The sequence below is a fragment of the Rhopalosiphum maidis genome, chromosome 4 (assembly GCF_003676215.2).
Source record: "Rhopalosiphum maidis isolate BTI-1 chromosome 4, ASM367621v3, whole genome shotgun sequence".
In the NCBI taxonomy this organism is placed as follows: Eukaryota; Metazoa; Arthropoda; class Insecta; order Hemiptera; family Aphididae; genus Rhopalosiphum; species Rhopalosiphum maidis.
The window spans coordinates 1,174,930-1,189,833 of NC_040880.1; the positions used below are offsets into that span (position 1 = coordinate 1,174,930).

The 14,904-nt window shown below is 27.1% G+C and overlaps 3 protein-coding genes across 3 annotated transcripts; 1 reads left to right on the forward strand and 2 right to left on the reverse strand.

Moving 5' to 3' along the window:
* Window positions 1-1,575: 1,575 nt before the first annotated feature.
* Window positions 1,576-6,858, reverse strand: LOC113560305 (CLIP-associating protein 1-like). Its single transcript, XM_026966088.1, has 2 exons — window positions 6,651-6,858; window positions 1,576-5,834 (listed from the first exon to the last, which is right to left on the reverse strand). Exon 2 carries the CDS (start codon window positions 5,768-5,770, stop codon window positions 1,727-1,729), a length of 4,044 nt encoding a protein of 1,347 aa, XP_026821889.1. The 5' UTR covers window positions 5,771-5,834; window positions 6,651-6,858; the 3' UTR covers window positions 1,576-1,726.
* LOC113560306 (transcription elongation factor SPT5-like) lies at window positions 1,959-12,441 on the forward strand. Its single transcript, XM_026966089.1, has 16 exons — window positions 1,959-2,180; window positions 2,342-2,426; window positions 7,212-7,375; window positions 7,487-7,602; window positions 7,685-7,773; window positions 7,839-7,893; window positions 7,956-8,176; window positions 8,292-8,429; window positions 8,488-8,813; window positions 8,873-8,994; window positions 9,046-9,456; window positions 10,750-11,003; window positions 11,062-11,257; window positions 11,350-11,481; window positions 11,547-12,219; window positions 12,288-12,441. The coding sequence occupies exons 4-16, from the start codon at window positions 7,582-7,584 to the stop codon at window positions 12,413-12,415; spliced, it is 2,766 nt and encodes a 921-aa protein (XP_026821890.1). The 5' UTR covers window positions 1,959-2,180; window positions 2,342-2,426; window positions 7,212-7,375; window positions 7,487-7,581; the 3' UTR covers window positions 12,416-12,441.
* Window positions 12,442-12,774: 333 nt separating this feature from the next.
* On the reverse strand, window positions 12,775-14,460 carry LOC113561176 (protein D3-like). Its single transcript, XM_026967449.1, has 6 exons — window positions 13,975-14,460; window positions 13,725-13,829; window positions 13,547-13,670; window positions 13,341-13,466; window positions 13,175-13,250; window positions 12,775-13,050 (listed from the first exon to the last, which is right to left on the reverse strand). Exons 1-6 carry the CDS (start codon window positions 13,999-14,001, stop codon window positions 12,909-12,911), a joined length of 600 nt encoding a protein of 199 aa, XP_026823250.1. The 5' UTR covers window positions 14,002-14,460; the 3' UTR covers window positions 12,775-12,908.
* Between the last annotated feature and the right edge of the window lie 444 nt (window positions 14,461-14,904).

Below are 14,904 nucleotides of genomic sequence, written 5' to 3' on the forward strand. Positions count from 1 at the left end.
GTAGCATACAAATTGTATTTACTCTTTAGTTTATATTTAATTAAAATAATTGAAATATACATTAATTTATAAATTTAATATGGTTTAAATATTAAATGTATAGTTATTATTTGGAAAATTTAATAGTTTTTATTCAAACCTTTGTAGTCTTTTGTATTCTACTATTAATTAATCCTCCTCGCAGCTCGAGTATAAATGCCTCGTCCAATTAATAGCATTCCAATACTATTTTAAGTCAAAAATCAGTAAATCATAATAATAATCATGACAAAATTCCTACTCTTTTTGTATTTTATGTTCCAACATTCCAACAATTTTTTGTAGGAAATCAATTATGTTCCATCCACATATTAAACATATTTTATCTCATTAGATTCTAAATCAAATGATATTTTTTTATTAAATTCAAAAAATAAATTAGTTATAGCAGAATTTATCAAGGTATTAATTTATTGAATTGTTTCCTAAAAAAATAGTCAAATTAATACAAAATTTGATTATTTAAAAAAATTTCTTAAAATTAAAAGCTAAGAATAATTAAATAAGTCATCAGGGGTGCTAAAGATTCTTCCTATGCTATTGAATATAGGCTTATTAAATTATTATAAATATTAATTATTTAATTATATTATCAAACTTTCTTATAACAATTGACATTGACTGATTATTCAATTTATTTAATTTACTAAATTTTCCGAATAGTGTAAGAGCAGACTTATTTACTTTATTTTTTTCAAAGGGTACTGGGTAATTATTTTAAATAATTTTTATTATAAAAAATAATATTAAATAGACTATTTTATGTATTTTTTTTTCTTATGTATTCAATGTTAATGTAATACTAGGGTTAGTAGTGCCACTGCATAAAACAGCACACAAATGTTAGAACGGTACCCATAATTGTTTTTGTAAAAAGTTTATTTTCTTAGTCAATCAATTAATTTTGCACATTCATTTCATTTTATAGACAACTTAAAATTACGAAATATAAATCATTCAAAACTGAGTGTTTAACATTTATTTATAGTATAATCCATAACTTAATAATAATACAAAACAGACATATTTAGTTATAGCTAAAAATAATTTAATCTATTGTATAATTAATGTCATTAACATTATCAACCAGTTTTACTACACATCAGTATATTTATTTTTAGTCTAATTCATAATTTAATAATAATATAACATCAACATACTTAGTTTAAACTAAAAATCCACACATAAAGTATTAACTAAATAATTAATACAAAAAAAAATAATTTTTTTTTACTTTAAATCAAATATTTTGAATTATATTACGTAAATAGGCTCTTGTTATTTAAAAACAAAATGTTTCCAATAGTTTCTTAATTAATCATTAGTTATATTAAAATTAATAACAATTCATTACTAACTAATAATTATCAAATTTTACGATCAAACACAAATATTAAACATGATTGGTTAAAAGTTATTCCCATTATTTATTGGTCAGAAAAAGTCAATTATAGTAAAATAGATATTATTACTCATTATTAAACAAAAAATTCACAACATTAAAATATAAAAATATGACTATTTAAAAAAGTTCAATATGACTACTACTATTATATTTTTAAGTATAGATTGGGTCAATAGAATAAAAGTAAGTAATGAAGGTGACTTGAATATCACATATAATTACATAACTTTTATTAATTTTACTTTCTTGTTAAAAAAAAATAATCAAGTATAAACAATAAAATTAATTGATCTTGATGGACTGTTGAGCACGTTCAATGTATAAATTTAACAATTTGAGCTTTGCACCATTCAGACTTGATATAAGAGGTATAAATTCATGTGAACCAAATACTTTATATAATGAGACCATACAGAATACAGCTGACTTTCGGACTGCACTATCAGGATTATCATAGCTCTGCAATAGACCAGACATAATGTCTTTTATTTGATCAGTTACAGGTGGACTGCCATACTTATCAACTATTTTTGTCATCATTCTAATTGAAATCAAATTTACTGGAAATTCTTTTGCCAATATTAAAGGTGTTATTATTTTCACAACTGTTTCTGTGTGTAAAGATACACTCAAGGCAATTAAACATTCTTCTGCAACTTTAACAACAGATTTATATGAATCACAGCACATATTTATTACTTTCATTATAATCAACTCAGTGTAATCGTGAAAATAGGTAACTAATTCTGATTTTTGAACCAAATTTACAACCAAAGTCATTGTATGTTCTCGTATAATTGGTTCAATGTCTAATAATAAATTAAAAATAACTTTAATCATTTTTTTAAAATTACTTGTAAGTTCACAATTATAATCATCTTTTATTAATTCTTTCAGATGAATCAAAATTGATTGTTTATAATGAAGCTGCAGAGTACCTTTATCTAAATCATCAAGAATTTTTTTGATTTCATCTACTGTAGTAAGACTATTATTGAAACTATTTAAATTATGATTATTAGTTTCAGTATGTATATATAATTGATTTATTTTAGATTCATATGAAGCAGTACTTAATTCCTCAGGATATTGACATTTTTTAACTTTATCATTAGATTTTTTAGATGACCTATGTATTTCTTCCGAATTAAAAATATCAATGGTATCAGGTTGTAAAGGTGGTGAAGCAAGATTTGTTTGTACCTGACTGTTATGATAATTTAAAGTTGGTATTTGATCAACACTACTTCTTCTTTCTCTAATTTTCAAGAGTCTAGAAAATACCTCTTGATACTCTTCCGGTAACTGAGATAACCGCAATGTGATTTGAGATGCATTTAAACTATACAAAGCTAGTATAGCTTCCTGAGATGCACGTCTTAATTCAGGGCCTTGTTTTATGTTACTATTACACATAGTCCACCCGATCATTTTTATCAATGCTAAAGTAGTATAATCTTTTTTATCATTTACAACAGAAAGAAAAATTGTCCCAGAGTCTGCACTAACAGCTAATTGTGAAATATAACTCATGGCAAATATTTTAATTTTTACATTGGGTGTCTGTGTAGGGTCTGTGAGAAATTTAAACACAGCAGTTAGCTGTAAATCACAAGAAAAAGATAACCTTATAATTTCTATAGTTTTCAATATTTTTGAGTGTACAGAACTAAGTATATCAGAACCTCCTTTGTTGAATAACTTGACTAAAAGTGTATATAGCCAATATTCTAAATATTGACTATGGGTTATTATTAACTCGTTAAGTACATCTAGAAAGAGACTTATGACTTTAGTTTGAGAATCCATGAACATTTTAGTAAACAACTCGGTTATTTTTGTTAGTAATAATTTACCCACAATATTTCCTTGTTGAAAATATTTTAGTAAACTTAACAAGCCTTCCTTGCGATTATTCCAATTTGAACTTTCGCAGCTTGATATTATATCTTCAATATTCAAACATTTCGAACTAGACTTTTTCCAAATTTCTTTATGTAGACCACATTGTGATCCACTTAAGTAAAATGAATCTGAAAATCGCTTACGAGAATCAATTCTGCGTTCAGAACAAACACTAGATGTCTCACTATCATCACTATAATCATTAAATAATCCCTCTAATACTTTTCTTGGAGACTTATAATTTTTGTAACTCAAAGAATCAGTAATAGTAGACTCAGTTTCTTGGTTCTGTATTAATATTTTTTGTGCCATTATTGATTTAGATTTAATTAAACTAGGTGGTTCTTTGCTATTCATGTGTGATCCATGGATATTAAACCTATTAGGACTAACTTCTCTACTAGTATCCCGAAATCTGGGTATACCAGAAGTAGCTCTATATGATTTTGTTTGGACAAAATTTAATTTTGAGGACGGTGATCCAGAACGACTAGCTGATTGAGATATTGATACTCGAACTCTTGATTTTTCCTCTCTGTCCATTTGGTGTATATATTCATTAATCTTCTTGGAAACAGATTGATTAGACATCACAGGATTGAATTTTTGTCCAATTAGTGTTGCATTTTGAGTATGAGCTTTTGACCTTTTAGCAGCTTGCAAGTCTATGGCACTTCTTGATCTTATTGATATATTACTATGTGAAGAAGAAATACGATGAGAAGTCAATTTTGAACTTTCAGCTATTACAGATTTTGATAAACAAAAGTTGGATCCAGAATTTGTTAGCAATATTTTACGATATGTTGGCTCTAACTTATTAAATAATATTTCCCCATGCTCAGGAAAATGTTTACAAAATCCCCAATAAGCTTTTCGAGATAACATTCGAGCACTTGAATCAGCATCAGCAATACCCTTTTTAATACAATCCTGTACTATATTTATGTGTTTTTCTATTGCTTGAGATGGCCATTTACGCAGAATTTGATCAAAAAATTCACAACATGCACGGCGAATATCTTTTGACTTTGATCCCAAACTTTTTGCAAGAATAGGTATAATACGAGGAGCATGGGAATATTCTAGAATAAATCGTATAGCAACTAATCCAGATGAAGCAGTTACTTTTGCTGAATTTTGTATAAGATCTATTAAATTGCTAAAAACTGACTCTGAAAAGTGGTTAAATTTATTACCCAAATGTTGTGATAAAAATGCTATAGTGACACATGTTTCTCTAATAACTTGGGATCGCAAATCTTTAATAGATATTTGGAAAGAATGTTCTAAATACCTCAAATTATTGAAAAACTCATCATATTTTGTCGCTCCATTTAATACAAGTGATCTTATTTTCTTTAATGAGTCGACACGTTTATTCCATTGCTCATTACTATCTTGAATAGACTTATGAATCTGTTTCATAGTATCATCTAAATCTCGTATACTAAAAATGGTTAATGTAGGAACGTCTTCAAAAGACCGAATAAAAGTGTCTTCATCAACTCCACATGCATGTGAAGCAGATAATACTGATGATGATGTAGATTTTCGTACAAAATCAACCTGTTGTAATGGTGTAGTAGAATCTGATTTTAAAGGTAAAAATGAAGTTGGTCTTTTAATACTACCAATGACATATTTAGGTGCAAATGTGCAAGCATGATCTGGCTCATCGTTGTTAGTTAAATTAAGCTCATCAGAAGTAGTTGGTAATAAATTTACAGTTATTTTAACTTCATCAAATTTATTCATCAGGTATGTCATTTTGTTTTGAGGAATTGAATAATGTTTTTGAATATAAATACGTAACTTTTCCCCAATATGCTTATACAAATCAACGAGTGTTTCAAATGCTTTTTGTCTCACTTGAACATTAGGATCACTTAAAAGATTTATAATAATAGGTAAAATTTTTGATATTGCAATACAATTTGCACCAAATTCTTCAATAGTCAACAATAATAATTTCATAGATCCTTCTTTAACGCTACTATTTTTGTGGTTAAAAGCATTTACAGATATTTGGTCAAATAATGCCTGAGGGCTTATGGTATTACATTCCATTAATTTCATTATAAGAAAAAGTGTTTTGACTTTAATTGGTTCCTTACTATCACCAATTCGATCAATAGCTATGGGTAGTATGGTAGAAATATAAGGTCTAAAATCTATTCTCATTCTGTTGATCAATTGTGTGATTATTTCAATCCCATACTGAGCAACTTTAGGATTGCTATTTAATAACCATTGAACAATACCATCAATTAACATTCCAATATCTGAGCATTCAATTGAATTACTAGGTTCTTCTAGATAAGTAAATAATTTACAACCTACAGTTACCTTCATTCGAATATCAGAAGTCAATAATAGAGGTATAAAACCATCTAAATTGTGTGGTAACCCAGTAGCCATTTTCTTAGGTGGTAAATATGTTGGAGGGAAGTTGTGTAGAATACTGTATTATAGAATTCATGCTCTGAAACAAACCAAAATTATAATTTAGTAAAACGTTCCAATAAAAAATAAACAAAATATTGAGTTTAATGAGTTTAATACATCTCAACAATAATAAAATATTTTTAGAAATAATTTATTTAATCCATGTCATTTTTTACCAATTAACCTATTTACCTAGATATTACAGAATGATGAACTATAAAAATTAACTATAACTATTGCCTGTATATTTCAAAATCAATAAAGTTAATTAAAAAAAAAAATAATATTTTCAAAAATATTATTTTATATACATATTAGTTAAGTAGGTACTTATATAAAGATTATATGTTAAATATAGGCCCTTAAATTTTAAGGATATGCATGAGCACCAACTGAAATTGAATAAATCTGAACAGGTTAAAAACTATTAGGGCTTATAAATTGTTTAACAATAAACAAATTAAACAATTTATACAATTTTAATATGGAACATAATATTATATTATTTTAAGTTGTTTAGTCTAAATAGTCTATCTTTAATATTTTTTTTGCACGTTGGTAATTTTTTTCCAAAAAATTAAAATGGATTGTTTACTAGGATTCATTAATATTATTCTATTATAATACAAATGATCTAATATAAGCTTCAATTTTTACTGGTTTATGAATTTAATTCATACATTGGTTAAAATGTATTATAATAATGACAATAGTCAATAATCAAAAACCAAGGTAGGCAAGTAGGCAACATTCAAAATTGATTTTAAATTATAATAATTATTAATTAATAATTTTATAATTTGTATACATTCATATTTCATAACAATTTATCATGGATATATAGATAACGTACTTCATTTTTTGTTGACGGTTGAAAAATCAATTAAGATATTGTTTCGTCATTTGTATAAATCGTAAATAAATAATTAATCTTCAAATAATGGAAATGTGATATGAATATACAGAAAATAAGACATTTTTCTTGAAAGTTTTTGTCGACGGATAGATTAGATTGATCGCAAATATTTGATACTTAATACTTTTTGAACATTATAAGACGATTCACTGAACACTACGATGACCGATAGACATTAGACGTCCATAGTTGATTTATAATATTTATATCTTAGTCCGTCATCCGTGGTCGATATACGATAGTACGATTGAGTATTGTAGGATAATTATAGATAGATAATTCATAAACGGAATAATCGAATGTCGTTTTCTAATCTTTTTTCTTTTGACACTAAAATAGACTTTCTGTATTCCCAGTGTGTACCCGTTTGACGATACATCATAACATCTGACGATTTAAAAGTCCCATCGCATCACATTGATTGTACTGAACTACCTATTTCGACTTAATAATATAAACATTATAAACTTTAAACTAAACTATTAATGTTGTTTAAAGTGTTCGGACAAAGTTGTTGATATTCTGAAAAATCATGAATGATGTTCGTGGCGCTCCACACCACATACCACATTTACATCAAGCCCAAGTAATGAAAATCGGCTATGTCGGAATATTCGTTACCCATTACCCAACATCCTCATGAAAATGACAAAATTAAACAGGTACCCGTGGTTTTGGTCACGTGACTTCTATTTCAATACTCGATAGGCCTAACCTCACAGACGACCATCTAGAAAAGTACTATATTAACATTATTTGTTTCACCGTTTCAGGTTAATCGTCATATTATGTCGTACTGAACTACTGACTATTGGTGTACTATATTTTATAATCGTATTACTTTTAAACGCGATCACCTACTTCAGAAATGTCGGAAAGTGATCTTGAGGTAGTTACTAATGAATACCTCATAAAATACATTATTACATAATAAATACCATATTACTACTTTTGACGTTTGTTTTTTTTAGGAAAATGTACGATATCGTGAACGGATATTGAATCGTAGTGCAAGTAGAAGTCATTCACCAAGTGGATCTGAAGCTGAAGAAGATAATGAGTAATTACTAAAGTTTTATGAAAAGCACGATCAATATTAAATGTAAATGTTGATTAATATTACAGGGAAGAAGTTAATGATGAACAAGAACCAGAAGGCGAGAATATAAATTCTGAAGATGTAAGTTCTTAATTCTGATGTAAGCAATTGTGTGGTAAGATTATTACTCTTATATTTTCAAGGAATATGATGAAGAAGACGACCGTCCAGCCAAGAAGAAAAAGAAAAATGAACGTTTTGGTGGTTTCATCATTGATGAAGCTGATGTAGATGATGAAATAGAAGAAGATGATGAATGGGAAGATGGAGCTTGCGAATATGGTATCGTTCCTAATGAGGTTGATGAATTAGGACCAACTGCAAGAGAAATTGAAGGACGCAGACGTGGAACTAATCTTTGGGAGTAAGATTTAGTGTATAATTGTGTATATTTTAGGTTAAGATTAGGTCTAATTCAGGTTCATTCTAAGTCTATTTTGCTCATTTTAAATAAATAATCATCATAATATAATTTTTAGCACTCAAAATGAAGACGAAATTGAAGAATACTTGCGTAATAAATATGCAGATTCTTCAGCTACAATAAAACAATTTGGAGATGCTGGAGATGAACTGTCAGATGAAATTATACAACAGACTCTTTTACCTGGTGTCAAGTAATATTTATATTATATGTCTATTATAAATGTATTAAGTGTTAACTTCTGATTAAAGGGATCCAAATTTATGGATGGTTAAATGTCGTATTGGCGATGAAAAAAATACTGCATTACTGTTAATGCGAAAGTTTTTGGCGTACCAATTTACAGATGATCCATTAAAAATCAAATCTATAGTTTCTCCTGAAAGTGTTAAGGGATACATATACATTGAATCATACAAACAAACCCATGTGAAATCAGCCATTGAAAACATTAGCAGTCTTAAAATGGGATTTTGGAAACAACCAATGGTTCCCATAAAAGAAATGGTTGATGTTTTAAAAGTTGTCAAAGTACAAACAGGCCTAAGATCTAAACAATGGGTTAGATTAAAAAAAGGTTAATTTTAATATTAAATTTTATTTTTAAGAAAAGTACACAAAACTTTATTTCCGCAGGTTTGTACAAAGATGATATTGCTCAAATAGATTATGTGGACTTGGCACAAAATCAAGTACATTTGAAACTATTACCAAGGATTGATTGTACTAGACCACGTGGAGCTCTCAGAGTATCAATGGTAATTACTTTTATAGTTTTTTAATTTTTATTATTTAATGTTTATTTCTAGGATCCAGAAGCTTTGATAAGAAAGAAAAAAAGGCGTCCTGCAGCTAAACTATTTGATCCAGAAGTTATTAGATCTATTGGTGGTGAAGTTACCAGTGATGGGGACTTTTTAATATTTGAAGGAAATCGATACAGCCATAAAGGATTTTTATACAAAAACTTTTACCTAAATGCAATAATAACCGAAGGAGTCAAACCTACACTAATAGAACTTGAAATATTTGAAGACGTTCCTGAAGGTGTAAACATAGAATTAATATTATCTAATAAAGATAATTTAATAAACAGTCAAACCCTATGTTCTGGAGATAATGTAGAAGTATGTGCTGGAGAGTTGATAAATTTACAAGGAAAAGTATTATCTATTGACGGTGATACAGTTTTGATTATGCCAATACATGATAATCTTAATGTGAGTAACAGTTTTAACAGATATTAGTAGAGTGCATATTTATATGCATTAGGTAATATATTTGCATGTATGTAAACCAACAAAATATGCACCAAACATTTTGTATATGCATAAATATATGCACTAAAATGTCAAATATGTAAAAGAAAAATTATTTTTTGAACATTTAATTAATACAATATATTTAAAAATAATTTTATAACCCTAATATATTTATTTACTTTTCTTCATTTTTTTCGTTACTCGTCATCTTGATATAAGTATTTTATTTTCCTGATTATTAATCTAAGGTCATATTTGGGAAAACTTTATACCTGTTAATTTATTTTAATATTAATCAAAACTATAAAAATATACTTTTTTCTTATATTATAATAGAAAATAGTAAATATTTCAAAAATGTCTAAAAAGTAAAAGATGGACTATGCAAATTAAAATTGTTAAATAAGCTCTTAAAATAGAAAAATGTCAAAATATGCACTAAAAAAGTTTAATTTTTTATATTGTTGTCATGAAACAAATTTTGTGTTCACTTAACATATCATATGATCAACCAGAATAAATATACAAATCCATACAAATCCACGTTCAAGTTATTAGTAACTATATTATTTATCTATTTGATTTGCAATTCAATTTTTTTATAATTTTTCTATTAAACACATCGCTAGTTATAAAAACGTATTTAAAGAAATAGTATCGGCAAAATCTAGTTCTAAAAATATTATCTAATCAAAAATTTTGAAAAAATAAATTGTTTAGTAACAAAAATACCTTACATTAAAATCCTAAACTTGATATCTATTTCATTGTCTGTTTTGAATAATCACTATAGATTTAAAGTTTTATACCAAATAATAATAAATGTTATATGGTTGTACTTATGTAAAACTAAAAATATTTAAGTATAAATTTAAATAAATAAAAAATCCATAAACTGATGTCAAATGACTATTAGGTAAAAATAATCAAATTAAAACATAAGTAATACAAACTGAATAAATAATTATATATTAATAAATTTAGATATACTTGTTACATACTTTATTTTATTCGGCACATTTTTGGGAAAACAGTAAATCCGAAATATGTTATACAATTAAATTGTATTAATTATAATTAAAATTTGCAATTAAATTTAATTGCATATGTTATACAATTTGTTATAAATTAGATAAAAAGAAAAATTGTCTTGAATAATCATATTTTTAATATTAAAAGCTTTTTATTTTACACGTTTTTCAGATTTTTAAAGTTCTGTAAAGCAAATTTAATTATTATTTATTGTTATAGATGCCACTGGAATTTATGGCAAACGAATTGCGCAAATTTTTTAAACAAGGTGACCATGTAAGAGTGGTAGGAGGACGTTTTGAGGGTGATACAGGACTCATTGTTCGTGTAGAACAAAATCGAATTGTGTTATTTTCTGATGTTACTATGCACGAACTTGAAGTTTTACCTCGTGATTTACAATTGTGTACAGACACGGCTTCTGGAGTAGATTCGCTTGGACAATTCCAATGGGGAGATCTTGTACAATTAGAGTGAGTATAGAAATAATTAATTCTGATTTGATAAATTATTATTAATGTTAATTGATAGCCCACAAAATGTTGGAGTGATAGTGAGAATTGAGCGTGAAAAAATGCATATTTTAAATATGGCAGGAAAATTGGTTGAAGCTAAACCACAATCTTTAAATAAAAAAAAAGAACATAGAAATACAATTGGAGTTGATGGTTTGGGAAATTCAATACAAAGAAATGAAATTGTGAAAGTTATTGATGGTCCACACACGGTAATTTTAATGAACATTGATCATAGAATATTTATTGTAAATTTGCTATTATAGTTAGTATAATATTCAGCTAATATATTTTTAAAACCCAGGGATTGCATGGTGAAATTAAACATTTATATCGGCACTTTGCCTTTTTATATTCCCGTTTAATGACAGATAATGGCGGAATTTTTGTTTGCCGTCTAAGACACATTGCCCTTGCTGGAAATATAAAAAATAAAGTAATATATTAGTGTTTATCAGTATATTCATTTTTGATTTATATCATTGGTTTTGAACAATTTAGCAAGCTAAGACTACAATACAAAATGGATTTTCATCTCCACAAGCTGTATCACCATGGCATAGTAACTTTGGTCAATTTGGTGCTAAAGCAAGTGGTGGAATAGGAGAAGAAACTTTTGTGGTAACTGGAGGTAGATTTGGTAGTATTCGAAGAGATATAAGATTAATTGGTCAAACAATTAGAATTACTGTTGGCCCTTACAAAGGGGCTGTTGGTATTGTAAAAGATGCAACAGAGTGTACAGCTAGAGTTGAACTTCATTCTTCTTGTCAAACGATATCAGTGGATCGAAGAAACATAACAATTATTGTACAACAATCCAAGGATAGAAGATTAACATCATCATATTCAAGAACACCAGTTAATGCTTTAACAACTCCTGGGTATCGTGAAGGAGGTAAAACTCCTGTGATAGATTCAATGACACCCAACTATGAACTTGGTAACCGTACTCCACACTTTGGGAGCACAACTCCATCTCATGATGGTTCTAAAACACCCACTCATGCTTGGGATCCAGGGTCAGGGTACACTCCTGCCAGAATATCTTATGAAGATTTAGAATATCCATTGGGTTCTGATACTTCTTACGGACAGTCTCCAAGTACATTGTATGGGTCTTCACTACATTCATACTCACCATATCAAGAAATATCACCATCTGGTTGTAACAGTATGTGTCATGATCATGATTATTATCTTGTATAAATGTAAAATATTGTTTTCATATTATTATTTCAGGTATTAATTCTTATACAAATACTCCAATAAGTCCAATTGACACTGATAGCCCCCGTAGTATGCAGTTTTATCCAACTTCGTTACCAGTAGCAGAAGGGCATCTTAAAGACCAAATCTCAAAATCATAACTCATTTATTATACTAATCATGTTTAAAAAATAAAAGTTGAAAAATTATTATATTTATTGAAGTTTTTCCAACTGTATAATAAATCTACATTCCTCAATAAATTAGTTTGGCCAATAATATAGCAATAGGTATATATTTATAATATACCTAAACCTAAAGGTACCTAAACATACTTAAACCTTATAAACCCTAACCTAAGTATTTAATCATGATGATTATATATTAATATTTACGAACATTTATATATATGTCAATGACTAACCTCATATTGAATAATCTAAATTAACATTTGACACAGTTGAAGTGTTAACTATTATAGCTTATGAGAAATGGTATTTTTATTAGTTAAACACATATATAAAAATAAAATCTTATTATATTTATTATTTTAAAACAACTTAAATAATGAAAAAAAAAATATTACATTTAATGTAAGTGACATATTAAGACACTTAAGTAAATTAAAATTCCAATTTCAAAGTTAATGACTAATTACTGAAGTCCGAGTTGGTGAAGTAAAATTGGAACAAAATCATCATATTGTGCGAGGTAGAAATTACCAGCAACAGGTGTTCCTAATTTGTACTTCTTTGAAAAGTTATGAATTGAAAACTTAAAACGATTTTCGGCAGTTCTAAAAATATACACGTTAATATTAACATTTGTAAGTATAAATGATAAACGACTGTCTATTGTAGTAGCACAATTAGTCATGGTAATTGTGGTATAGTATATATATATATATATATATATGTTACCTATTACTTATATGCGGCTCGTTAAATACCAATTTTGATGGTTGCTTGTATACTAAAAATACGTATCGATGAAGGCCTTTAAAAAAATATTAAAATGTATTTTGTATACCTTTAAATTTAAATATTTATATAATTATATTATATAAAATATTTACTAGGTAAGTACCTGTTTTTGGTGGAGTTGCAGAACCAACATATGCAGTCAGTGTTTCTCCCATACTCACATCTACACCTGGTATGTTTCCTATCAACCAATGATGAAATTCTTTTAATTTAGGTCCAGCATCTGGGTCTGAATAAATAACAAAAATATTATTAACTTTTTTTTTTAAATATAAGCAGTATAGCTTATTAGCTTAGTAATATAATTACCAGTCAAACATAATGTATAGAATGAATAAGGTTCAGCATTCCATTTAACTGTTGGCTGATCTTTAACCTGAGTGGGTGTTAATTCATTACCAAGTTCCGCTTTCAAGCCACTCGGATAATATACCTATGATATTTTATAGTTTTAGAATGTTAGATACTTGTTATGTTTTATTTTTACTTGTAACATTTCCTTGGGAGCAACAGGAATGACATCTGGTACGATAAATTGGTTTTTCATAGCTTGTTCAACTTTGAACTTACATGCAGACACACTGAATATTATCTATGGAATTATTGGGTTAATAACATAATTAATTTAAAAATAATAATGAGACATCATATTGAATAGTAATTCAATTTAATTTAAACTTTAAAAATTTTAAATAAGCATAATAAAACCCAAGTAATAAAAATAAAGATTTTCTTACCAAACATAATGTTAAAAACCACATCATATTTTATTTTCAAGATGATTTTAAATTATCTAAATAAATAACAGCAACATAAGAACTGCCTTACAAGCAAACCATAAATAAACTTATGAACTCAAAAATTCTTGTTAAGATTGTTAAATAGGTAGAGAGAAGTAAGAATAATAGAATAGATACAACTACAAGTTATCCTTTTTATTTTCAATTCCCCTCTTTAGTAGTTTAGTTAAAATAATAAATTTAATGTATCTTCACTGTTTTTCATTACAGTATTACCTATTTAGTATTGTTATACAAATTTGTTATCATTGGTGTAAATTGTACAATTAGCATTTAAAAAAAGTATTAATGTACCCTACACTTCTATAAGTTTATGCAAACAATTATCAAATAATAAATGTCAAACTATTTTTAAAATAAACACTTAAGACTAAGAGGACGCCATACCAGCATGTGTTGACTCTGTCTTACTAACGAACATCATAACAAATTTTCGTTCAGTAGAATACATTTTGTGACGTTAGCTTTGATATTAAAGTAAATTTATCTATTTTCAAATTTAAAGGTAAGAATATTATCTAAACAATGACATATGCTTTTGATGATATTATCATTTTAAAGTTGTTATATTTTACATAGCTTTAACTCACTTTAAAATAATAATATCATTAAAAGCATATTGGCTACTTAGTTTAAGTTAGATTTTTTTGTCGTTATTAGAAAAAAAAATTGGGGTGGGGGAGTTTAGAATATAAATATGTTATATTATACAAGTTTTAAATATAATTGACATTTAAACCTATTCAATCTCATTTCAATAAAAAATTTCGGGGAGGGAAGGGGGTCTAAACCCTGAAACCTTCGCCCTGGCTACGCCCTTGAGAGTTATATTTACAGTTAATTTGTACTTGTGTTATAAATTATTAA

What these genes read in the sequence shown, in the direction of transcription:
- LOC113560305 (XM_026966088.1), bottom strand. Translation starts at nt 5,770, where the DNA reads ATGGCTACTGGGTTACCACACAATTTAGATGGTTTTATACCTCTATTA.
- LOC113560306 (XM_026966089.1), top strand. Translation starts at nt 7,582, where the DNA reads ATGTCGGAAAGTGATCTTGAG. An exon ending in CAATACATGATAATCTTAAT is followed by an intron (nt 9,457 to 10,749) that starts GTGAGTAACAGT and finishes TTATTGTTATAG; the next exon opens with ATGCCACTGGAATTTATGGC. An exon ending in CTGGAAATATAAAAAATAAA is followed by an intron (nt 11,482 to 11,546) that starts GTAATATATTAG and finishes TGAACAATTTAG; the next exon opens with CAAGCTAAGACTACAATACA.
- LOC113561176 (XM_026967449.1), bottom strand. Translation starts at nt 14,001, where the DNA reads ATGATGTGGTTTTTAACATTATGTTTG. An exon ending in CTCCCAAGGAAATGTTACAA is followed by an intron (nt 13,671 to 13,724) that starts GTAAAAATAAAA and finishes AAAATATCATAG; the next exon opens with GTATATTATCCGAGTGGCTT. An exon ending in TGCAACTCCACCAAAAACAG is followed by an intron (nt 13,251 to 13,340) that starts GTACTTACCTAG and finishes ATTTTTTTAAAG; the next exon opens with GCCTTCATCGATACGTATTT.